The sequence below is a fragment of the Vidua macroura genome, chromosome 5 (assembly GCF_024509145.1).
Source record: "Vidua macroura isolate BioBank_ID:100142 chromosome 5, ASM2450914v1, whole genome shotgun sequence".
NCBI classification, from domain to species: domain Eukaryota; kingdom Metazoa; phylum Chordata; class Aves; order Passeriformes; family Viduidae; genus Vidua; species Vidua macroura.
The window spans coordinates 57966908-57993352 of record NC_071575.1 but is presented as its reverse complement, the minus strand read 5'-3'; the positions used below and the strand labels follow the sequence as shown (position 1 = coordinate 57993352).

Below are 26445 nucleotides of genomic sequence, written 5' to 3'. Positions count from 1 at the left end.
CTGCTTTTCCCCCCAGGAGGACTGACTCTATGGTGAGTAGTTACTGCTGTAGCCAGGGCTGAGGACTTGGGAATTGACTGAGGCGGGAGAATTCATAGGATGCTACAACTCCCCCTTTTTTTCTTACTAAGAAGAACTCCCCAGTGGACTTCTGCATACACTTAACTAGACAGGGAAACATGACTAACACAATAAAAACAATTATTACAATCCAAAAAATTACTTTGACTAAAGATGCAACCCATCCTGTGAAACCCCACTGTCCGAAAAGTTTGTTGATCCAATCTGGATATTTTTCCACCTTTAAGTCCTTTATTTGCTCCTTCAGCTTGTGGATGCATGTGTGGATGGATTCTGAGTGTGAAGAGATGTTGAGGCAGCACATCCCTGTTGAGTTTTGAGTGATTCCAAGGATGGAGATGCTGCAGCTTCTTTGGGTAGGACTGTTTGGGAAGTTTGACTACTTCCACTGTAATTTTATTTTTTTATATAAATAATTATTTTTTAAAATGGAGCTTATGTCCACCACTTTTTCTTTTATCTCAGTGTACCTCTGAGAAGAATTTGGCTCCATGTTCAGGTAGTTGCAGCTATTCATAGACTTCTTTTTAAGGCTGAGCAAACCCAGTTCTATCAGCCTCCTTTCATGTGTGAAGTGCTTCAGCTTCCTCTGTCCCCCACTGGGCTTGCTCATGTGTGCCAGTGTCACAGCATTGGAGGTAATGCTGCAGACATGTTTTCCCAAGTGGCGGATACAGAGGAAGAATCACTTCCTCTGACCTGTTGGTGTCTTTCTTGCTTAGAAAGCCTAACAAATGTTTGGCCTTTCTTGCTGCAAGGACATTCTTAACTTAGGTATAGCCTGTTGTCCATCAGGATTCCCATGTCCTTCTTGGCAGAGCAGCTTTCCATCAAGCTGTGCCCAGTCAGTGCTTCTTGAATGAGACTTTTCCATCCCAAACAGAGGACATTTGCCTCTCCTGAACCGTAGGAGATTTCTCTTAGCCATTCCTTTAGCTTGCCAATGTTCCTTAAATAGTAGCCCTCACTTTCAGTGTGTCAAGCATTCTTCCTAATCTGGTATCATTTGCAAACACAGAGTTTATTCTATGCTATCATTAGTCTTTAACAAAGATATTGGCCGCAGTGCTGTCTCTGGAGGGTTATCATTAGTAATTAGTTGTCAATTGGACTTTGTATTGCTGATCACAACCTTTATAATACTGGGGTCCAGTTAAATGTTTTGTGTAGTAAAGATACCCAGTTTTCATTATTCTTTGGGCTGTGTCTTTTTGTCTAGAAGACTGTCCATTCAGTTACTTTCTTTTGCAAGAAAAGCACACCAAAGTATATCTAAGATTAAAACAAAGTTTGAGTTGTTAATTAGACGATGGTGGTTGTGTACTGCAGTCATAATGTTTTGGATGCCTCAGCTAAGGGATCCTGAATTTACTGGGTTTTTGGTGGAATCATGCATAGTATGATTGAATATTGTGGTTTACTCTTAATTTCCTTTTTGCGTTTGTCTTTTTATTCTGGGTTTGCTATACTTCAGTTAAAGGGCTGATATAGTATGGCTGATATAAATTCAGTGAATTTGCTTTTTAAAAAAGCCCCTCATAATCTGTATTTGCTATACTTACCTAAGTGCTCATTAAGGTTACTGTGCAAGAAAATTATATTCCTGATGGTACTGTGTCACATTATTTCTTGATGCTGGGTAACTGCACAGTGAAGCAAATCTTGATGTAGTAAGTAGCTGTTTGAGTGGATGAAGCCTGTAATGCTTTTTTGCTAATAGTAATGGATTACCAGTGTATGAAAGGTGATGCTTGTGCTTTGGAGAGTGCTAGTGCATTATGTCAGTGATTCAAGCAACCTTCATTAACCCAGTCTTATGGATCACAACCCCCCTCAAGTAACTGTCGTTGTGTGTACACTCCAGAACATTGCAGAAGACTTCAAACAGCCAAAATACTCTCTTAATTTAATCATAATCTCATTCTGCTTAAACTCCAGAAAATAATTTTGATAAATTGTGTTTAATGGAATTTTTTGGTCTGTTAATGGAACGTTGTTATAGATGAGATGCTGTTTGAAGATAAAACATTATTCAATCTCAATAGTCTACTTGTCACCATCATTCAGATTTTTCTCGGAATTATACAAAAAAATTGAGAGGGAGGATCAATAGATAGCTCAATAACACAAGGAATCTCTTATAAATAATTATCTTTTCTGTTTCCTGTAATGCCAGTAGAGCTTCTCTGCTCTAAATCATGAACCATTTCTTATGGTTTATAAAATGTCATACTCACGTGGCACACTGTCTTCCACTTTTACTTCATTTAGGGTTGAAATCAAAGAGACATAGTATAGGAATGCCCAAATTAATTCAGGAATTGTTTCCGGAATTTACAGGTGCTTAGCACTTGGCTCGTGTCATGCTTGGAAGAGCCTCAACTTCTTCAATTTACTGTAAGACAACTGGTAATTACATGAGAGTTTGAGGTAGCCATTTGGAGAAGGCTGAGCATTTTTAGACAAAAGTAGTCTGGGGATTCCATAAACATTAATAAAAGATGTAGCATTCATGTAGCATTCTCTCCAAATTAGCAATAAGGCAGTTCTAGGGAAAAAAATGGAGCCTATTATAATGTTAAATGTATTTTTTATATATGTTGGCTTCTTATTAGTATTACAGAAATTTATAAAGCCAGTATTGACAGCAGTATAAATATTCTGTTTCTTGTGCAGGGAAAAGTTTGAAAATATTGTTTTCTGCATCTTTTCTAGAACAACTCAACCCAGGTTTTGCATTTGTGTTCTGCACAGATCTTTTTTTTTTTTTTTTTTTTTTTGTAGATAAAGAAATTCTCTGTTATTACTGTTTCACATTGTTTCACCAAAAATCACCAATTGTTTTGTAGAACTTTGCCTTGAATTTTAATAACAAGAGATGGAAAAATGCAGAAAATGATTAAAACTAATAGTTAAAAAAGCTCTTACTGTTGCTGTATATACTCCCTCCCCTTCCCTTGAAAATGGAAGTCATGGAAAAATACCTAGGAACATAAAAAGAGTTCTGCATTTTAATTTTCTCATAAGGAAGAATTCCATTTCTCTGGAATTCAGCTACATTTTTCAAAGGTTCAGTAACATTTCAGAATTTCTGCTGTTTCCACTGTGAATGCATCTTCTGATCATCTGTTTTGGAGAGTCACCACAGCTATTCCTACATATAATGTTTTCATCGGGGCAATTTCTAGTTTATTTGCATTTTATTGTTGTAAAAAAATTTAAAAATTTAAGAGGTGTTTTTAGTGCAGAATTTAGGTTGTTATATTTGTATTGCTTAAAAGAATGACTTTTAATAAATACTAAATAGTATTGTTTGAGGAAATACTGTTATTCCTATGTGCAGTTAAATTGATATTTCACCTTTAAAAACCATCTTCTATTATAAATCTTACAAGTCCTATTTTTCTTATTGCTGCCATGTTTTATATGTGTTTTCATTCACACCAAATGACAGATAAATTAGATAATGCCTCTTGTCTTAATGTTCTGAGCAAATTAATCTTGACTCCACTAATCATACTTTACTGATTTCTCTCTTGGGTTACAAATATCTTGGTTGGCCCGTTATCTGAAGTTCTGTAGATGATGCCAGAACTAAGGATTTGTAATAAAATACTTTCATGTTGTGGCCTTAAATTCATATTTTACACAGTTTTGCTATTCACATAAATTTTTTAAATATAACTCTCTTGTAAATAGTTATGTGTAAATATGTGCAGATCAAGTTCTTCATGAAATATAATCAGTTACAACTTTTTCATTTTGTATGCATTTTTGTTTAACCACAGTGGAAAGGCTTATTTAATTGTACCATTCTCTGTACTTCTCATGCTTTGTAATATTTGCTGTAGAAATGTCTAAAAGTTTGGTTGATAAATCTCTTAATATTTATTTATAATATGTTTTCTTATATAATTGGAGAAGTTTATAAAACATCCTTCATTAGAATAGGATTAGTATTTGTAGGATTATCCTTCCTAAGGTCTTAGCTTATTTAAGAGCTGTGTGTTTTTAATGGGCTGCCAAAGTTTTAAATGTCCAGACTTCACTTGGGATTCTTGCAGTTTCTTCTTTAAGTCTTGTCTGAATTGTTTTACATTCAGCAGATTCTTATGCCAGGAGATAAAGGTGCCTATTCCCATAGAACTGTCCAATGCTCCAAACACGAACATTTCACGATTCTGCTCAGGACTGAATTTCATATGATGAGTTAAGCCTAAAAATATGTAGAAATACCTCATGAGTAGTTTTAATGCTTCCACAGTTTCCAAAGGATTTTCAGTTTCTCTGCTGATTGAACTTTTTAAACTGACGAGAAAATAGTTTTGCTTTTTTCTTTAGGAAAATCTGACTCTTAGAAAGACAAAATATCAACCAAGACTAATAAATTTTCTTATTAATCCATTTAATGTTGTTTAATCAGAACTCACAGAACAAGTTATCTGTTCAATATACGTGATAGATATAGATTACTTAATTTGGTTTTTAATTTGAATCTTGGGTGTTCATACAATGAACTGATAATGAAACTGTGGTAATAGATGACATTTGATCTATCTTTGTTATGTATTCAATCATGCTAATGATTTTTGGTTGATGGTTGAAGAATGCATAATTATATGTGCAAAATTATGTTCATGTTTAATTATATTATAAAACATTTTGCAGAGACCAATAACTTTAAATTAGGATTGTGTTGAAGTATCTGGAAAAAAGACCTCTAATTGCTTGCATTTGCAAAACTGGTGTTCTCAGCCATGTGAAAGCATTTTGAATTGGAAATGGACATGGAATTTTTTAGACCTTACTGCTGCTATTGAGAATGAGTGATTAATAAGGACCTTGTTTCTTGGTCCGTCTTTCCATGTCAGCTTGGTGCTGAAGTGATGGAAAATCTTGTAAGCATTTCGGAATTGTTTTAATTAATATGCACTCCAAAGCTCTTTCTCATTTTAATAAAGTTATTTTATTTAGCTCACTCGTAGTTATATCTGATTTTATGGTTGTAATTGCTGTATTATACTTTAATCCACTTTTAAGTGCTCTTCACTGGGCATTATAATTAATTGATATATATTTTAAATCATATTTTTATGTTTTACTGTGGAGATTATATTTGTATGCTATAACAGAGTTCAGAGACCTTAGCAAGAGTTGAGACTGACTGTAAAATAATTTGTAAATCCCTGAGTGCATGTAAGCACTTTAACTTTTAAATTGCCAAACCTTACTATTTTCATGGCAAATTAAAAGCAACCAGGCCTTCCCTTCCCTCCTCTAGTATTTTCTTCTTTTACTTTGTTATCAGTGTCTTGGGCTTTTCAGTATTAGCATATGGACCATATCTTTTGTTATGATGAAGATGTTTCTCAGGCCTAGCTATGAGCTATACGTTTAGTGAGCTAAATTTAAATGGACCGTTATCTTTAAATTGTACGTCATGAGGAGAATGTAATTGGCAATACGTCTGTGTTTCTGCCAGTCATATTTTAATTTTTAGGACTTTTCAGTGTATTTTTAAAATGTTTTTGTTGTAATTTTTCACAGTGGACAATTTTAACCAGTTATAAAAAATAAACTAAGTCTGGAACAAGATATAATCAGCATGCAAATATTTGACTAGGATCTCTGTTATTACTTGAAGTAGAACTATGTATCATGGTGAGATCTTGTCTTGAGGTGCACATTTATGATCTTTCGAGTGCCTTCTTCAGTCATCAGGAACTTATTTTGTAATTAATGTATATTAATAGAAGTTACTATATATAACTACAAATAACTCATTGCTAAGCTGTCTTCTTGACAGAATTACTTTTGTTCAGAATTTCATATTGGGGGTTGTAAGCCTTTTCTGCCTCTGCATCTGGCAACATCTGGTGTTGAGATTTTACTCCAAACTCTTACCTTTGTATCCCATAAATATCCTGGCTTTGAGAAGTTATTCAGGAGAGACAATTAGATTAAAAATTAGCTTTCAACAAATAGAGTACTAAAAAAGAAAGCAGTCATTGACTGGTGACAAAGTCCTTTCTTTTGGACTGCAAGGTTCTGTATGTGGGAACTATAAGATAGAGATGGGGTGTACCCTCAGTCAGTTTGCACCAAGTCAGGTGGGAGTGTTGATCTGCTGGAGGGTTGGAAGATTCTGGAGGGGAATCTGGACAGGCTGGATCAATGGGTTAAGGCCAGTTTTGTGAGGTTCAACAAGGCCAAATGCCAGGTCCTGCTCGTTGGTCACAACACCCCGCTGCAGCACTACAGGCTGAGCAGATTGGCTGGAAAGCTGCCTTGCAGAAAAGGGCCTGGCAGTGCTGCTCAACAGCTGGATGATCATCAGTCAGCATGTAGGTGGCCAAGAAGGCCAGTGTAATCCTGACTTGTATCAGAAACAGCATGGCCAACAGGACCAGGGCACTGATTATCCCTGTTCTCAACACTGGTGAGGCCACACCTGAAATCCTGTGTTCAGTTCTGGGTCCCTCTCAACAAAAAGGACATTGAGGTGCTGGAGTGTATCCAGAGAAGGGCAATGGAGCTGGGCAAGTCTCTGGAGCACAAGTCTGATGAGGGGCAGCTGAGGGAGCTGTGGGTATTCAGCCTGGAAAAGAGGGTCAAGGGAGACCTTATTGTGGTCTACAACTGCCTGAAAGGAGGCTGTGGCCAGGTGGGGGTCGGTCAGTTCTCCCAAATAACAAATGACAGGACAGGAGAAAATGACAAGAGGAAATTGTGGCAGGAGAGGTTCAGATTGGATGTCAGGAAACATTTCTTCACCAGAAGGATTATCAAGGACTGGAACAGGTTTCCCAGGGAAGTGTTTGAGTCACCATCCTTGGAGGTATTTAAAAGATGTGTAGATGGGGCCCTTAGGGACATGGTATATTGGTGGGGTTAATGGTGTTAGGTTAATGGTTTAGGATCAAGATCTTACAGGTCTTTTTCAGCCTAAATGTTATATGGTTCCATGGAAGACAGGAGTTACTAACATGTTTCTCTAGTATGTTTTTGTATATTAAGGATCAACCAAAAAAAAACAAACCATTGTGCATGCAAAGGGCAATGCCAGTAAGCTCCTGTGGCAAAGATTAGCTCATTATTTTACTTTCCTTTTGCTTTGGTATCAGAGCAGTTACTCTTGCAATTTTTAAGAAAAAATGTGTGGGTTTTCATGAGAAATACTCCCTTTTCTTCCTTTTGTTGAACTAAAAGGCCTCTTTATGAGAGACTGTTAGCTTACCTGCATTTCAGATAATTTTGAACACACAATGCTTTTTATATTTACAATGGAATATATATAAAATATTGTTAAAATAGAGTTAGCAACAAACTGTTCAGGGTATGAAATATGACTGAAAAATAAACTTTAAGTAATATTCAAAATTTCAAAACTAGGTCAAACATCAGAAACTATTGCTAGGATTGATAGGAATCTTGGAGTAAAGGTGAGTGCCAAAAGGCTAATGTTCTGAAATGTTGAGTTGTACAGGTGGATGTAGTGACACATGCTGTGCCACAGTAATTTGGCAGCTCAGGCATAATCTTACATTATTTTGTGGTTTTTCTTTGCTTATTTGCAAGCTCGCCTGGGGACTCATTCTAACACCATCTTCCTCTCAGAATAGAGGTCGAGTTGTTTTGACAGGTTGTTTCTGTCCTTAATTGTTCAGTTCACGATTCTGTAATCATACAGATTTTAATTTTGAATTCAGTGAAACAGAACAAATTACTGACAATGAACACGAAGAATAAATATTTTATGTGTATAGACCCGTCTGGTATGAGAAGCATCTGTTTAAGATGGCTAAATGTGATCATTCAAAATAATGTACCAATAAGCGTATTTAATAAAAATATGAATAGTTATGTTTTTTGTCTACGGGTTACCTATTTTTGACAGTATGCTATTTTGGAATGCATCTTTGTAACATATTTTAGTCTTTAATCAGAAGACTTCCTTTACCCAAACTTTATGTGTAGATTTATTGAAAGTGTTGGGAAACTTACTAAATGTGATTTTTACTTCTTTTGAATTTTGATTAAAGAACTATTTTTTTTAACTGTAAAATAATTATGCTATCAGAAACTGCAGTAGAAGTAGTTTTTATAAAATACTTCACGTCCTAAAGCTGACAGTAATTATATAACTTCTTGTTCATTGCACATACATACTTATTTTCATTGAAATGGAAAATTTAGATTTAGATTATGCCAGTCCAAATTACCTTTATCAGCAAATTAGCTTCTGCTTACAATTACTTACAAAGTAGGAAGAATTAGCTTCTTTACTCAATGCATCTTCTATTCCACTTTTGCATCAATTAGGTATAAAACACAGAGTTTAGTAATCCATTTTTCAACTTGTTTAGACTAGAAAGCAACTTTCAAGAAATTCATTATGCCCGTTTACTACCACAGTTGAAATATCACAACTGGCACAATTTATTGTTCTTCATTACTTACTTTTAATGGCTACAAACAACCAAATGAAAATTGTTTCTGCTGTGTGAAGAACAAAAATTTTGTGAGTTAGTAACTTAGATTAGAAATAAAACTGCCTTTTTTTTTACATCCTGCTTGATGTACTAGATTATCGAATCATAGTAGTCTGTAATGTAGGTATCCAAATGTGGCATTCAAATAATAAATTTAACCCATTATCTCACTTCAGTATATTTAACTTGCAGCTAGATTTTTCTAAAGCAAAGGCAGACACACAATAGCAATTCAGCATTTGACGTGAATCTAATAATCTAAGTGATCTAGTAATGCTGCAGTGGGTGGAGAGGTGGCAGAGGACAGGGCTCAAAGGGTTGTAGTGAGTGAGGCTACATTTGGCAGGTGAGCATTCACCAGTGATGTCCTTAAATGTTCAAGTCTAAGGCTAGCTCTGTTTAATATTTTTAGCAGTGATCTGGATGCAGGAGTTGAATGCAACATTACCAAGTCTGCAGATGATACTATACTGGGGGGTACTGTTGACTCTTGAGGAACAAGATGCCTTGGAGAGGCATCGTGTTAGCTTAGAGCATTGGGCAGTCATCAATGATTTATTTAATATTTGAAAATTTAACAAGAACAAGTCACAAGTTCTATACCCTTTATGAAGTAATTCTGAGCACAGGCTGGGAGAGGAGGGGCTGGAGAACAGCCTGAAGAAAGGGATCTGGTTTGTCCTGGCCAGGAGGGCAAATCCCATCCTGGGTGCATCAAACACAGCATCTCCAGCTGGTCAAAAGACTTGATTATCCCACTATTTATTATTCCACTGTGTTCAGTGTTGGTGTAGCATCACCTTTAGCATGGTGTGCAGTTCGTGGCCTTACAATTTAAGAATTTATCTATATTTGTTTAGATTTATATTGTAGAAGGATGTGACTTTAGGAACATAAATACCAGGTCTTTAGCCACAGATAAATGGAGGCTGACAAGTGCTATAGAGAAATACCAGCGCTTAATACATTTTCATTGATATTTCTTTTCAGTTATTATTGGAAACAAGATGTAATAAGTGGACCTTTGGAGTAATGTGTTGTGATGTCGTATTTTTTTTAAAGCCCTCATTTTTGATTGTTTTTAAAATCTAAAAGATTTGTACTTCCAGCTTCCATAATGAAACAACTGTTTTATATTGGCTGATGCATTCATATAGCCAAGAAATACATCCTGAGGGAAAAAAAATAGTCTTTATTATAATTTAGTCTTTATTATAATTTAGTATCACTTAACTTGTATTACCTTAATCTCTAGGTAATGTTTTCTGTAATAGAGCTGTCATATTCTTGTTATTATTCTTTTAATTAATTTATTGGTTTAGTGCCTTTTTATATATTTCTTAGATTTGTAAAGTTTGGAAGATGAGCATTTACTCATTGTTTTAGCTGGTAATACACCTCTGTTAATTTGGATGAAGGGATGGTCTGGGCAGCAAAAGTCTCCAAAGAATGTATTTGTATACAGAAAGACAGTAGGAATGTCTTACTTAGGCTTTAACAAAGACTTCTTGTCATAAATTTGTCCAAAATAAGCCATTAGCATTTCTGCAGTATTTGTCATCTACACCATGATAGTGTCATATTTGAGCCTGTTAACTAAAGCCTGTTAACAGAATCCTGTGATCCTTTTTGTAGAAAATTCTCTCAATATAGACAAGCCATGTAGTAGATTAGTTCTGTTAGCTCTAGCAATAACCCATGCAAGTGATTCTCACAGCTTTCAAATTGTATGTGTTCTACAAGACACACAGTGTGTGAGAGTACTGGTTTAGAAACCACTGATTTGTATTGGTTTTCTCTGCATTTATTTGTAATACTAAGAAATTATTTAAGCTGTAAATTAGTTAAGTTTTCTCACTGTATTTCCTACATATTAATCTCACTTTGTCTTGTTTCAAGTGAATGCAACCTTTACATGTCCTTTCCTTATACTTCTTTACCTTCTTAATTTAATAATTTTCTTTTCTGATTGCCAAAATTTTATTTTTGAAAGCCATTATGTTATTTGGAAACCACATTTCTTGTTGTGTTGTCCCAAAAACATTTGTAGCCTAAGACATTAGTGAGGATATATGTACCTAATGATTTCACATTTTAACTTTCTATATTTTTGTGGTATATTGTAAAACTATGATCTTAATGTTTTGTTAACATAGTGCAACTCAGACCAATTATTTAATCTGTCTAGTGGCAGAAAAATCAGTCCAGTGTAATGTTTAACTGATTTATATTTTGAGTGTTCTCATTTGGTTGTGAGAATTTGCATGCACCACCACAAGTTATTTCCTTGAGATTGAAGGAGTATTTTATTTTTTTAGACAGTGCACTTTATACTTTCAGAAAAGCTGCAGTAAAATAACTGTTTATTCTATCTTCAGAACAAGTTCATAGGCACTTGGATCAGCATGAGGTGAAATACTTGCAATTTGCTTTCCGTTGGATGAATAACTTGCTGATGAGAGAAGTCCCCTTACGGTGTACCATCAGGTTATGGGACACATACCAAGTAAGTACTTTTTTAAATCTCCGTAACTCTGGTAATGTGTTTTGAACATGCCAGTGCCTTTGTGAGTGGTTTTTCTTGAACCTTTTGCTTTAGTGTCATCAGAGAGTCACCATAATAAGAGAAAAAACCTTTAATGACCACCATTACTTAGAAATATTTAATGTCTTCAGTCTTCTTGCCCTTCAAAGCCAAGCACTTGATGTCATGATAGTTTATAGTACTAAACTGAACATTCACTCAAAGTTAATGTCAATACTCCTTTCTGTCTCTTCAGAGAAGAGAAACATTGAATTGTGCCTAATCAATGCCCTCCATAGATTCTGAGTTCCAGGCTTCTTATTGTCCATCTGCTTAACTACTCAATCCAATATTAGCTTTCAATCTTCAGCTTTTGTCCTTTGTCATGTCTTCTGTCTTACTGTTTATTCAGACAAAACTCGATGTTGCTGACCTCTTGTTATGGTAACTATTTTTCCTCAATAATTTCTTTTCTTATTGTCAGGAGAAAGAATTGAGGTGTGAGAAAAGGGGGTTACGCATTCTTAGTTCTATTACTTGGTGTTCCAGAAGCTTCTGGTTGCAATTCTTGACTATATGTTTAAACTATCCTTATCTACCAACTTTGTTGTTGAAGGTAGTGGGGGAGGTAAAAATAACAATATTTTAAATTCCTTAAGAATTTTCAATTGTATTAGTTAGTAAATATGAGATTAACTCATAATTTATGTAGTATGTTTAAATATCATTGTCTTTATATTTACTCATTATGTAGAAATGTTACGTTAGTTTCATACACTTTAATGCCAGAATGTCTACTTAGATCATCTATCCAGACCTGTAACAGAGAATGAAGAACTGTTTGCTCTTCATTTAATGAATCCAGTAAATCATTTAAGTGATGTCTGATGGTATCCAGATCTGATAAAAACATGTTAAGAAATGAGGAATCTATCAGTTCTACTGTTAATCTTGTCTAAGAGGTGGTATCCTTGCAGAGTTTATCTTCAACAAATATCTGAATTGAACATGGCTATTGTTTTAATCTGAGGCTCTTTAGCCTTCTTTGTTTCATTATAATATCTGTTACTCATTGTGATATCTGTTATTACCTGGCCTTTTATTCCAGTGTAAAAAATTTATTCTTTATAAGACCTTCCTGATAATTTGAAAGACTGAGCTATTTAAATGTTTTACTGTAACTAATTTATCTCCTTTTGAATAATTTTTGTTGCTGTTGCTGCAGTATTTTTAGCTCCTGAAGGTTTTTTACCATGCTACCTCCAGTACTGCTCTTGGTACTTGATCATTAGCCTTACCTATATGATAAAATAATATACGAGAGCCTCTTTAATCCAGCTAACTACCAATATGTACCCCAAAAATATATGTTTTTGACAGAATTTCAAGTTGAGTTCATCTCTGAGCTATAATTTTATAATAATGTTGAGAATTTTCCTTTGGAAATGAAGTCTGGGATTAATTTCTCAAACTATTGCATGCTGAAAGGAGCCCTTTCTCATTGCTAGTCCATAGGCATCTCTCAAGTTGCACTTCAATGGAATCTTTATCCATAGTAAGTGCTTCTGATTATTTAATTATAATTTAAAAAAAAATCTGATGTATTTAAAGTAGTATTTAAAAGCTTAATACTTGAATCTTTGCATGACATTTCCAAGGGTATCTTTTAAATCATGGTTTCTTTGAGGTATTTTTATCCCAATATCTAAATGGAATTCTTATATGCAGAGAGGGGACTATTTTTGTGTATTAAACAAGCTTAAGGTTAAGTAATTCTGTGTTTTGACTCAGCAGGTGCAACAGTTTTGTCCTGTTTTCTAGGTTTCATTATTTAGTAGACTGCTCTGTATGCACGCCTTGTCTAATAGCATATTTAAAGTCAATAAGGATATCTTAGACACATTTTTCTGAAAGAACTTCAAGCAGCTCCTCAAGTTGCTAATCAGATTTCAGTTGTTCTTGCATTACACTGATTATCAACCTATAATATGGTTCTTTTCACCCTGATACTATGGATAATAAATGCAGGGAACCTGCAAGAGCCAGTAAAGTTCATGCAAAATTTTTGCTAAAGCATTAAGCAATAACATTACAGATTTTTACCCAACTTGTCATTAAGCCATTCTGTTGCCTGCCATTTCTGAGTTAACTGTTTACAGCTGTACTAGCAGTGCTGCTTTCCAAATGGAAAACACTTCAGAGACAGAATTTGTTCAGTTGGTTTTCTTGTCTGCTTCATATTTTGAACTGTAAAGCCTGCTGTAGGCCAAAATATATCTCTCGTTTAGAGATATATTATTAAAGAAGTTTTTCAGAGGTTTTAGCTATGGATGGGCCTGTGATGTTTGATTTGAAAGAGAGACATAAAATGAGTAAAGGCAAGAAATACAATTAGCTTTCCAGATACTGATGGGAGGAACAATCCTACTAATAATTGTAAGGAGGGAATAGATGTTTAACTACTTTTCTCCCTGTACTCAAAGGCTGATGATCCTGTTATCAGGCTTGCTTTTGCTACCTCACGTGTCCTAAAGCAGTAAATTAAGGACACATGAGAGTTCTGCTTAGATTTACACAGTTTTACTGTCTGCTATTTCAGTCTGTACTTAGGATGTGCCTGTACTGACTTTTGCCCCCTGATAATCTTGAACTACTGTAAACAGAATTAGCTTTACCTGCACTTTAAGTTCAGAAAGGTGAACTAATCATGTTGTTACATAACATCAGCAGGGACTACAGGCTTTCATGCCTACACTGTTGATGTCAGGCTTTTGCTCAGACTCCACCTGCCTTGTGGCTCTTGGGAAGGGATGGGGCATTTTGAAGGCCCTGTTTACAGACATCTCTAGTCCCAAAGTGTGTCATGATGTGGGAATGGCAAAGAAGCAGCGTCAGATGAGGGTTCAGGAGGGGTGGGACAGTCAGATTCCTTCATGTGGAAGGAATAGGAAGGCAGGTGAAACTGTCAGATCCCTTCATGTCTGCACTTGGAGTGCATTCTGGCTCTGTTTCCTGCAGAAATCCAACAAGAAGAGACCAGTGGCACCTTTTGAAAGAGAGGATCTACTAATCCTACTGTTTTCACGGAAAATAACATTTTTCTCTCTTTTGTCTTCCTGTCTCCCCATTAAAGCTGAAACCATGCCTTGTTTTGCCAAGCTGCCTGTTTTCCTCTGTTTCAGTGGAAAAATAAATACTGTGCTGTTTCCAGCTTAAATTCTGGATTGGTAATTTTCACAGTAGGTCCCAGTTTCTCATGAACTGCAACAGAGGGTTTTCAGGGGAATAACAACACACTTAAATTGTCTGCTATTGTATATTTCCTAGTGTGAGAGATAACTGCTGTTGGCTGGAGGTATTGGAACTGCATTCTGCCTCTTGGTATTTGTTACTGTTCTTCCAGTGACTTTTGTGAGAATAGAATTGGACACTTTAATGATGTCCACCTCTGTGGTGGAGCGTATGGTAGTAAGAGTACTCTGGCTGGAGTCATCTTCTCTGTCTAGTTTAATTTAGGATTCATCAGTCAGTTGTTAGGGTCTATGGAGTAAATCACTGAACATATCCCAAATACCTGTACTTGAACTAGTTAGAGTTGAAGGGAAGAGAAATCTGGAAAGGCTCCCAAATCCTCACATCAGTAAATGCTCTGTTACTTTGTAACTGTGTCTATGAAATCCACTAAAATACATCACTGTCTTCTGAAGAAGAAGAGTAGATAGAGTAGACAGACACATTATGAATTTTGCTTGCAAAGGATATGTTGAGAAAGCTTTTTAGCTGTAAGTATTTAGTTTGATTTATTATTTAACCTGAATTGCATTTTGATGAGTGAATTCTTCACTTTGTGGTTTTTTGCTTGTTTGTTTGTTTGGTTTTTCTGTTTTGTTTTTTTTTTTATGCAGTAAATACCTTTTAAATTATTTCAAAATACCAATTGCTTGTTAAGTTATACCCAAGACATTTAAAATTTAAATCCATAGAACTGAAACTAATTAATATGAACTTTCATGTCCACAAACCAAAATAGGGTAATATAACACCTGATAATATCTTTTATTATATCTTGCCTTTTTGTCTTATGTGTTATCATCTTTTTTGGCACAAAGGATTGGTAAAACAAAGTGGCACAATGGCTGAATTATTCAGTATATATAAGTGTTTAACATATTTCCATGGACTTAGAAAATACAAGTTAGTTTTGTATTTGGTCCTTGACAAAAGGATGCTTTGACACTATTTTAAAGATTGCTTTACTATTTGAAACTCACTTCTGTGGGCTTCTAACTTTAACTCAAGATTTAACATACTGTATTAGAAAAGATAGAGATGCCTCAATGCTCAGCATCTCTGCTGTCTTACTCTAGATAAGTATTTTATATGCTTACCATCAAATCTCAGAAAGTATCCTTTCTTCAGATGGCATTTGACATTTGATGGCAGTTTCCATTGAAGTTTTTATTTTCATTTATTTAAATTCTTAAAAAGTGTGTTGTCCTTCAGGCACTTGTAAGATACGCTGTGTTTATGTAGCTCTGTAGTACTGTGTTGGGGATAGGAAGCAATGTCATTTCAGAGGTGGCAGCCATTCCCAATTCTTCATCCTTGACTAGAAATGGCAATACAGGACTTGAATGTCAGTGCTTTTATACCAATACTCAGAGCAGAACAGTGTTTAGTTTTGAATATCAGTATTTTTTAACTGTTTAAATATGGAGTTCAAAACTGCATTTGACTTGTAGGCAGTTTGCAGCTGGAAGTCTCTAACAAGGCCATCAAATTATCTGGATGCAAGATAACAAGGTGTTATACTGACTGGTGTTTTAAATAGGATAAGAATTTTCATAGGCATAAAAGTACTTAATTTTATTTATTTTTCATGTAGAGTGGAGTGGATGTATTTTTCATTAAAGTGCTTACTTTCTGATCTGATGTTCTCACATAAATTACCTTTTTGTGTTGTCTTTTATGCAGTGATTTCTCTGTGTAACTCACCACAGTAGTAGTACATAATTCACAGAAGAGACACCAACACTGGTTTCATAGCTAAAAACTTGCTCAAAAAAAAGAAAACGGAAAAGGAAAATAAAGTAGCAGCTATGTATGTTAGTTTTCAGTTCTAAATACATGCTGTCATATGCTGCACGAATGTTTAGAGTTGAAGTGTACAACCTAATATTTTCACCTGCCAGGAGGCATTTTTGTTTCATACCATTTAGCTGACTGTTGTATTGCCAGCTCACCAGTAAGCAGATGATGCAGTTGACATGAATAATGCACTCAGACTCCTTGGAAACACAAAACCAGGGAGATGAGGTGGGTTCTTTTTACAGTGCCCTGCTGTCCTACTTTGTAGCATTGCCCTGTTCTTGTGTGAGGAAAACTTTACTGTTACCAAAGTAATTAAAGCTTGCTGTGTAAAATTAGGCACAAATGAAAGAATTTAAAAAATCCTACCATGTAAAATGCAAAACAGGTACAAAGATTAACTAAAGACACAGAAAAGGGCAAATAATAACACCGATAGAATTTGACAGTACCGGTGAGTTGATTTACTATCTCACTGCTGAAATAGGCTTTTCTTCCTGTTTTAGTTCCCCTCAGCTTCTTTGCAATATCTATTAGTTTTCTTCACATTAGGGAAGTGAGGAGGCTGATGAGTACTACAGCCGATGCAAGGGAGAGAGGATGAGAGAGAAGAACTGTGATTTCAGCCCTAGTGTTAGCTCAGAATTATTGCTTTTCCTTATTTGCCATATTTTCAAAGCAGATTTTCTTTCTTGGTTGATAGTACATTTCTCAGGGTGCATCCCTTAGAGGAACTTCAGTAGGGAGCACCTGTTGCTGGTGGATCCTGCTAGATTGTATCTTTCTTACAGAAATCCTGCAGGTGGATCTAGAAAAATACATTTTTTTCCTGCTTGAAATTTTATTATTTTTTCTTAATTGAGGGGACTGATACTTTCTTTGCCCAAAATAAGCGCTATTTTTTTCTGGAAAATGTAAATCTTTTGACCACCATTTATATCTTCTCTTCTTCAAGGAAGGCTGAAGTGTATTTTTTATTTCTTTGACTTACATGAATATAAGAATGAGCACTATCTCGTAATGGACCTAATGCTTTATTGACCAATATGGTAACAGACGTATTTGTTTCCCGTTTATTTCTTGGTATCATTTATGTAGCTCATTACTAAGTTTTGATTAAGGGGATTTTGTTTAAAAGTAGGCGTCTAATCTTAAGTTTTAAGAAATAATATTGGTACAATTTTCCAGAAGTGCTGAGAATCCATTTCTCCTCTCAAAGGTGAGTACATCAGGTAATTGTTCGTGGTTAGTCCAACTTGACTGTCTTAGTGGTTCATGTCATGGATGACATCAGATGTTTATGCTTTGCAGTGTTTTTACCTCTGTGTGTATATCCAGACTGCATTTCATTTGTCATTTTATTATTCAGTGGCAGAACAGCTTTCTGAAACTTTTTGAAGCCAACTTTATTTTTTACCAGTAAAAGCTATTTGGAATAATTTTGCATCTCTACCAAACTAATATTTTTCAAGACCACTTAGTATTTTATTGAACAACATAGATCCTATTCTGTTATTGTTGTCCTTTTAATTTATGAACACTTTCTCTCTCATTTGACAATAACTTTATTTTAGAATCTGACTTAGTTACCTCGTAGGAAGTGTCTGGACATATGAATATTTAATATCCAATTACTTATATGTGGGTAGTATCATGTCTTTCAAATTTCTAGGCATTTGTCAATTTAAACTGGCTAGTGGGTTAAATGTTCTGGAGTAGGGGAGACAGACATAGTGGGATATAACCTTTCCTGCCAGATGTAAAATGCAAACATGAAAGTTTAATTTTCTTAGGAAATAAAGGTAAAAAATACTCTGTGTCTTGGTAGTGACTCTTCTTGTCACTACATGCTGTAGACTATAAGAGAATACAACTCCTGGGTTAAAAAGCATCAGTGTCTTCAGGAGGCTGTACTCAGGTCATGCCTCTACTTTTGATCTTGCCACCTGTTGTTTTCCCTTGGGAATGTTTTTAGCTCCCTACCTCAGAGCTGGAATTCACCATCCTACTGTCTACTGAGCTCAGCCTTGATCTTGCCAACTTCCATTATAATTCAGGAAAACCTTTTCACATTGTTCTCTCTAAAAGTAAACTTAAAAGTATGGTTTAAATCGTATTTAGTTATTTGGAACCACAGGAAGACATGAACAGGTGAGAGAAGAACTTTTTATTGCAAGGCTGGCAATCCAAACATGTACCTGTTTTAACCTGATGTCCTTCTTTTGACTCTGCATTCATTTGGAAGTTTCTCAATCCCTTTGTATTCAGCAAATCAGTATTTTCTTGTGTCAAGAGAGTCCTGGTACATCAAATTTCTGTTGAACTCGAGCTGTTTAAAAGTTTTTATAGTTTTCAAATCTTTGTCAGACAACTGAGTGTCATCACCTTCTACCAAATGCGTAGTTACCTTCTGGAATAATTTTGTTGCCATGGCAACCTTCCACTGGCAAGAGTTGTGCTCATTAGGAATTTATTGTGGAAGTCAATTATATTTCAGTGGTACAGCACTACTGAAGTCACTAACCTCTTCTTGTTTGTCTTAAGTGCAATCTGAAATAATGGAAAACTCAAAGTAAAGCATGTAAGAGTGTTAGTTAAAAAAAGAACCACATTGCTTTAACCGTATATATATATGTGCAACTTTATGTACAGTCTTTAACATGCCTAAGGATTATGTGCACAGAGGAGAAAAAATAAATTTCTTAAACAATAATTCAGCTTTTCAGTGTAAATTTAGAACACTCTCATTCATATATGACAGTGTTTTATATATGAATACAGCTCACAGGTTTTCTCCTATAATAGAAAAAAGCCAGATGGTATTTGTAGAATTATAATGGTGTGTATGTATCTTTTGTTGATCATCCAAGTCTAGTTTGTTAGTTTTTCCTATTTATTTTGTGGTTTCTTGTGGAGAGGGTTTCCAAATTCTCGGTGAAAGCAGACTAAGTGGGTCCTGATTTTCTGCTGAATCACATTCTATCACATAGCAGTATGCACATTCAGCTTCCCAACTGTGATCGCCAGTTTCACCTACACTGGCACGGGCAGATATAAAACTGACAGTGGCAGCCTCTCTGTATGATTCCCCAGGATAGTTGAAGTTGTTAACTGGCATAAATGCATGCCTTTGAATGGGTTTGCCTATTACTTGCCAATACATGGGAATTTCCATGTTTAGAGGTCTGTCAGATCCAGAACTCCAAAGTTCCTGGTCTGGGGGCCAGTTCCTACTAGTGGGCTTGCTGTGAACAGCTTCACCCAGTAAATAAATTCAGGAGCCTAGAGAGAGATTTAGAGTGATTTATGAGATCTATGGTTTAGAGTGGCTCATCAGCTGAATGCCTTTTTAGGCTCCATTGGACATATTGACTCCATCTTCATTAACTTTGTGGCATAAGTACACAGCATGCTGGTAGGCACTCAAATTTAAAACTCTTCATCTCAAAATGGAAGCTCTCTGCATTTTTGCAAAAAGTGACTTGAAATTCTTTTCATAATATTGAAAAGGACTTAAGATGTGAAATTCTTGACCACTAGATCAACTGTTTTAATATAAGTGTGAATTGGAAATATGTTTGTGCATTGCTAATTTTTGTCCGTTTTTCTTTGGAGGCATTCATTGACATCAGGGAAGATTCAGTGTGGAAAGTAAAAGAAGGAAAAGGATGAGAACCCATGTTTTTCCCTGAGGAAGGTATTTAGACATGCAAAAACCAGCAAATCAAAACTCAGTGATACGCATAGAGAAGTCGGTAGGTTTTTCTAGGTTCAAGTTCTTTAGGCAGTTTCCAGTACTTTTGAAATAGATATTAATTTTTCTGTGGCTAAATGAAAGTTAATTGTGAGTGCAGAGAGAAAGTACTTTTTCTTATGCTTAGCTTAGTTTAGCTTGAAGAATGTGAATAATCCTATTGACTTCAACAGAACACCTCATGAATTTTTTTTATTTAAGCATGTACTCTCAAGTGCTTTATTGATCAGGATCTTGATGAATGCGGATAGAATACTTGTAGAATGTTAGATACAGTCTAGAAAACAGTTTGTTTTGCTCCTTGGCTCCTTTGAAATAGCCAGTGTTTCTAGAAGAAGGCTTTATTAAAATTAATATTGTTCTCAAAGATAAAAGTCTGGAAAAGAGTTGTGTTGCTACACAAGAAGACAAAAAGGCAGATTGCCTTTCTTGCATCCATATGTTCTTTAATGTTATGCTCCTTCCTGCCATAGAGCCCTTCCTCACTGAGCTTCACTGATGTGTTTTAAGACTACATTACATTTAAGACTAGACTACAATTTCAAGCTTAGTATTTTAAATCTCCTTAGTTATCTTTTCTGAAGTTCCAGTTAGTTGTGTCAGTTATTATTGTTTATAGAAGTGAGCGCTAACAACTAAACCGTGACTGCCATTTGACTTTTCCCTTTTTTGTTCTGATGTCTTGTTGTTGCTAAAACCTGAACAAATGTTCAAAGGTCCTAACATGTTGTGCAGTTCTCTGGTTACTTGTTTCAAATTTATTAAGACATCCTTAGCTACTGCAGCCTGCACAGAAAATCTATTAAATGTTAAAGATAATTTTAACTCTTTGCCATTGTGTAAGACATAATACCTAACTTCAAACATAACTTTGGGGGAGTGGGTGAGAAAGGAGGAACTAATATTTGACAAATCCAGTAAAATTCAGTAAAAATAGCTTCTATATAGCAGCATGGATCCTTGTGAAGGGCTTATGTAATTGGCATAATTACTGTTTGTTTCTGGTATGCACAACCTCATTGGAACTACATGAAATAATAAAAACTTATCTTCTTTTGTCTCTCCTTTAGCTCCTAGTAGTGATCTTCTTTAATATGCTGTCCTTTCTTGTATTCCTGATACGTGACAGTCTTGTGCTTTGCTCTGCCACTTGCATTGTCCTTGGCTGTCTATTTTGAGAGCTGTTCTGCCCTTTCTTCCAGTCTCACAGGGGTTCTTGGTTCTTTTTCACTCTTCCTCCTCCATCCTACTCATGGGTGATCTGAGGCTTTCTTACAACTTCACTGTCAGCTTATGCCGATGATTTGCATATCTACTTTATTTTCCTGACCTGTCTTCCTTAGTTAAGATACAGGTTTCAGAATGTCTGAATGACAGTTCTCCTGAGATAGCTGACGACAGTTACTGATACCAAGAATTCCTCTTTTTCTCAATAGAGCTCTTGCTTCTCTTATTTCATAACTTTTTCTAGTAGATTCTGCATATGATTTTTTTTTGTTCAACATATTTTTCTCTTACATTTTCCAGACAATCTGTGCTGTACTTTCCCCTGACAGAATTTCAAAAAGCCCAATTCCTATTCTTTTTTTTTTCAATTTCCATCTAATACAAATAATATGAATACCTTTAAATCAGATAGAATATGTAATTTTCTTCTTCTGTTATTACTCAGATGTTCCATCATTCAGTTCCTTCATTTTCTTGACATTTTTCTCTGTAAGTATTCATATGGTTATCCCAATTTAGTTTCTGTTCTCTCAGCAGTAGGTCAGAAACTACTGATCAAAAAACTCCAACTATTTCAAAGTGTATATAAATCTGATAAATTTTGGCTGCTCTGTGCTTAGTTGGAATTATTTTTTTTTTGTAGTATGAAACTGAAATAATGCTACTAATGCTGCAGTGTGTAGGTGAATATGAAGAAGTTCTAAAGTGATACCTAACATGGCATCAAAAGTGGACAATGTAGACAAAGTGGTTTTCAAGTTAAGTCTGATTTTAGCAGTCCTCTGGGCTGTCTTTAGTAAGCATTATTTCACTAAATCTTTGCCATCTTTAGCTGTTAAGATACATTTCTACACAACAAAAAAACTTCAGCATGGAAATCTTCAGTTGGGCACTAATACAGAAATAAAATTGTTCTGAGTATTCAGATCTCTGAACAGAGTATATACTGTGAAAGTACACATGGTGAAATATGTAATTAATATACTGGTTATTCTGATTAACTATACAAATCAGGTTTTACTAATAATTACTGCATATTTCAAATTAGTGAGTTAATTTGATGCTTCCATCTTTTAAATTTTGCCTAGTCTATTTACTTGTTGAAAACATATCTCAGTGAATGAACATTCTTTTCTCTGTTCAACCTTTTTGGCTACACCCTAATCCATTTTCACTGTGTGCAGTAAACCATAAACAAACTTGTACACGGGAGTCGGTGGGGAAGATTCATTTCATGTAATTCAGTTGTCTTCAATAATGTTCCTTAGGGTAATGATATCTTTCAATGAAGATAAAATTCAGTGTCTTTAAAACACTCAAGACTAAGTGTAATATCTGAATCACAACTTGAGCATCATTGCTTTGTTGCAGTACTGTCATGACTTTTTAAACAATGAAAGAGTTTATAAAGTGAAAATAGCTGTTGTGGGAAACATCATTCAGAGATGGTGACTCCACATCTGCTGTTGTACTTTTTGAAAGTTGTGACTGGTGGTAATTAAAGGAAGATAAGTTTTGATTCAAGCTGGAGATATGTGGGTTAAATTCTGGAACTGTATTTTTCCACAGTAGGGATGGAAAAATAGAACTTGATTTTTATTTAATAAAGAAGTTAATTGTGAGAAGGAACAGTGTATTTTATATGGCTTTCTCAGTTTGTATTGACCCTGATGTTTGAGAAATACTGATTTCATGCAATCACATAGAATTTGAATTGTGTTTTGCAAATGGCACAAGTTTCTCATTCATGTTTGCTGACAGAAGTTGCAAAAAATGGATTTGGAAACTTCATTTGAAAGTAACTTATGAAATGAATTTAAAAAGCGATACTCTTTTTTTTTTTAAGTGCCTCTAGTAATTTGTGAAGTTGAACAATACCCTTTTCTCTAATGTTTATAGTAGGTTATATACTGAATTCAGCTACTATTATTTTGAAATGTTGAATATTATTACACTAAGGATACTTCAGCCCACTTTATCAGAATAATAAAGCACAGTTGTATTTAGTTGATTACTGTGATTTCTGTTCATTCCATTTGCAGTGGTTCACAATGCTTTAATTTGCAGGGGTTCACAATGCTTTAATTTCACACAGGCTAGCTTTTATTTCTCCGCTGTTTTAAGCAGCACTGGCAATTCACCAACCTTTCTATCTTTGTTTCCAGGTCCTTCAATTGCAGCTTTTGTATTTTCCTTGTTTTTTGGAAATTAAAAATGTTTTCTCTCTCCAGTATCACTAAGTTGTTGTCTTAAAGATATATTTTTTACAGCCATGGAAATGAAAACTTCTAGGTTGTTGAACAGTGTGGTGCCAGTAGCCATGCTGCTCATTATGGGGTTCGTACTTGTAGATGTTTATAGGCAATATCCTGAGATAGCTCAGGCTGCTCTCATCTTCCTGTCATTTCCTGTTGCCTTCAGTTACTTGCTAATGTGAATGCTGATGTAAGCTTTCAGATAACCCGATTCAATCCATCTTACATAATCCTGGGTTAATTAGACATTATGTCAAGGCCAGTAGTGCATTTTGTTATTATATGGAAATCAGTGCAGTCTATTAAATGGTTCTTAGTCAGTATCTAATGTTACTCTGTGCATCTTCAACATCTGCTGAAAAAAAATGGAAAAGCTGTGCACATTTTAGTCATATATTTAGATTTGGTGACATTGCTGTATCATGATTACATGATAAAATTAATAATTTATTTTTGCAACCATAAATCAGAACCTAGCACAGCAGGTCACCTTGTCATAGAAAAAGCTCTGGTTAGTCAAGCAGGACCTGTTTTTCATAAACCCATACTATCTTGCAAATTTCTCAGTTTCTGTTGTAGTATTTTTTTACCTGTATAGCTCAACAATTCCAGAACTTGTCATGTAGTTTTCCATGTATGTAAAATAGTTACAAATTCCATGTAAATTTTTAAAATATAGTTGCATCTTCATGAGAAAACATACAGATATTTCTGCTTCATTTTTTTAACTTATTCTTTTGTGAGAAGACTGTTTATAAATGCCATTATCAGATGCCATTCAGTGTATTTCAATTTATTTTCCATGGAAATTTGCATTGGAAAGATGTGATACCAGTGCTTTTCAATTTAAATGAATTAGCATCCACTAAGGAAGTTGCGATACCTGCATTTTGAAGAGGAACGTATGTTGTGCAAGCTGATGGATTGTGTTAATCTAATCAAACCGTCAAAGCAATCCTTCTTACAGTATTCTTCTTCATAAACCCAGTAAGCATTTGAACTTGTGTTTTATGCCTTTTTCCTAGCAGAAAGCAAGCACTGATCATACTCAAAGCATTTAGAAATGAGAATATTTAAAAAGATTTAACTGGCAAGCTGGTATGCAACTATGAGTAATGAACAGGAAAACCTATATCATGCTCATCAACAGTCATTAAAATATAGTTTGTAAACTTACAGCCGATACTTTAAAAAGAACTAAGGTACATATTTTCTGTACTATTTAATATAGCATTTCAATCAGATACTTTCCTTTTTTGAGGATAGCTGATTAGTAGTGATTCATACAAAGCTCACATTATCTTCCTGTGTGATAATCTTTCAACCTGCACTTTAAGTCATATTTTATAACAGGGATTCATTATAAGAGGTTTATTTCTAAATTTGATGTGATTTTTTTTCCTACTGTTTAAAAAGACATGTCTACATGTCATTTTATCCTCGTATACTTTAGATGTATTTAGTTATTTTAACTCTGTTATTACTTTCTGTTCTATCACATTATTTCAGAGGCTGAACACAGAGGAAATATTAATTGCTGTGTTGATTTATTATTAAAATGTCAAATCGGAGAAAAGGTGCACAGAAATACTACTGAAGCAGTTGGGGAGCAGATAAAAATATCCACTAAATACATTTCAGCATAGTTTGCAGTTAAAGTATCTTTGGTGAACCTTTTCTTGTTATCAGTTTTGCCATAATAAAGTTGCTGAGTAGTTATCAGTGTGAGCCTCTGGGAAGTACTAAGGGAAAAGTATTTTGGTGTATCACTATTCTCTCACTATGAAGGAACTTTGTTGATTAGAAATTTAAAAAAGGTCACTTTCAATTACTTTGAAATGCTCAGTAGATGAAGTTGAAACAAAACAGATACTCCTTTATTTCATATCTGAACAAAAGTGTAGTATCTGGTAGCATAACAAGTTGAAAGTTTTTAGATGAAAATACATTTTTAAGTTGATGAACAGAAAATGCTACAGATGTCTGTACTTTTTCTATGTGTGCTAGTTGTACATGTGTTGTGCAGTATCATCACAAGTGATCAGGAAAGAAAAGTGAGTAACAGAATAGGAAAGCCTGCAGTTGGTAAAAACTCATTCAGAATTAGCATAGAACTGAGCTTACAAACCAAGAAAAGCAGACTGAGATGGAGTGATAAAAATACAGTGGCACTTAAAATTACCATTCATGTAAATGTAAAGTGACATGAAAAGATTTGGGTTGAAAAAGGAATTTATATTCTGGTACATAATCTTTAACCATGAACTGTGTGTTGCCACCTAGGAACAAGAACTGGAGGTCAGAATACTTTTAGGAAAATGATAGCACGAAGAACAAAAGAGCCTCTAATTTTGCCATTATATAAATCTACAGTGTTTCTATGGAACAGGTTGGGGGAAGTCAAGAATAAATCAAAGTGAAGAGTGGCATGCTCAAGATTCCTTAGCTGGGGTGGGTAAAAATGGTTGAGGGGAGAATGTAACATAGGTGTACAAAGTACATGTTACATAGGTGAAAGGTTAGTCACATTTAAAAATTGGTGTCAGGTCCAAGCCTAAGATAGTTCTTTACACAGCATTTCAATTGTTGAACTCTTTACCACAACACTCTGTGGTCCTGAATGTTATGTGGATTCAAAAAGGGACTGAGAAAACTTGTGAGAGAAAAATCTATCATTAGGAATTGAAGCAGATTCCAATATCTGGATCAAGATACCTCTGTGCTATGATGCTGGTGGATGGGAAGAAGTTATCTAAAGTTTGCACTTACTTAGATTTTCCCTTACTCAAAAACAAGACACTCAACCTAGATTCTTTTAGAGTAGCCATACTGGACTCTGAAACTGTTGATATATTCTGAAACTGTTTGTTGATATATGAAACTCTGTGCATATATTCCACATAGAAAAAGATCTTTACATTAGAAAGGTTGAAGAAGATGCTATTTTTTTTACAATTTTTTTACAAACTCCGTGTGATTCAAGACTCTTTCTTCTTCCACAAGGCACTGTATTTTTTTATAACC

The 26445-nt window shown here is 34.9% G+C and overlaps 1 protein-coding gene across 3 annotated transcripts in view; it reads left to right on the top strand.

Moving 5' to 3' along the window:
• TBC1D22A (TBC1 domain family member 22A) overlaps nt 1-26445 on the top strand; it is a 137984-nt gene that overhangs the window by 61891 nt on the left and 49648 nt on the right. For all 3 annotated transcript variants that reach the window (XM_053977549.1, XM_053977547.1, XM_053977550.1), the window contains exon 11: nt 10952-11079. In XM_053977549.1, coding sequence (XP_053833524.1) covers nt 10952-11079 — 128 coding nt within the window. The remainder of the gene's footprint in view (nt 1-10951; nt 11080-26445) is intronic.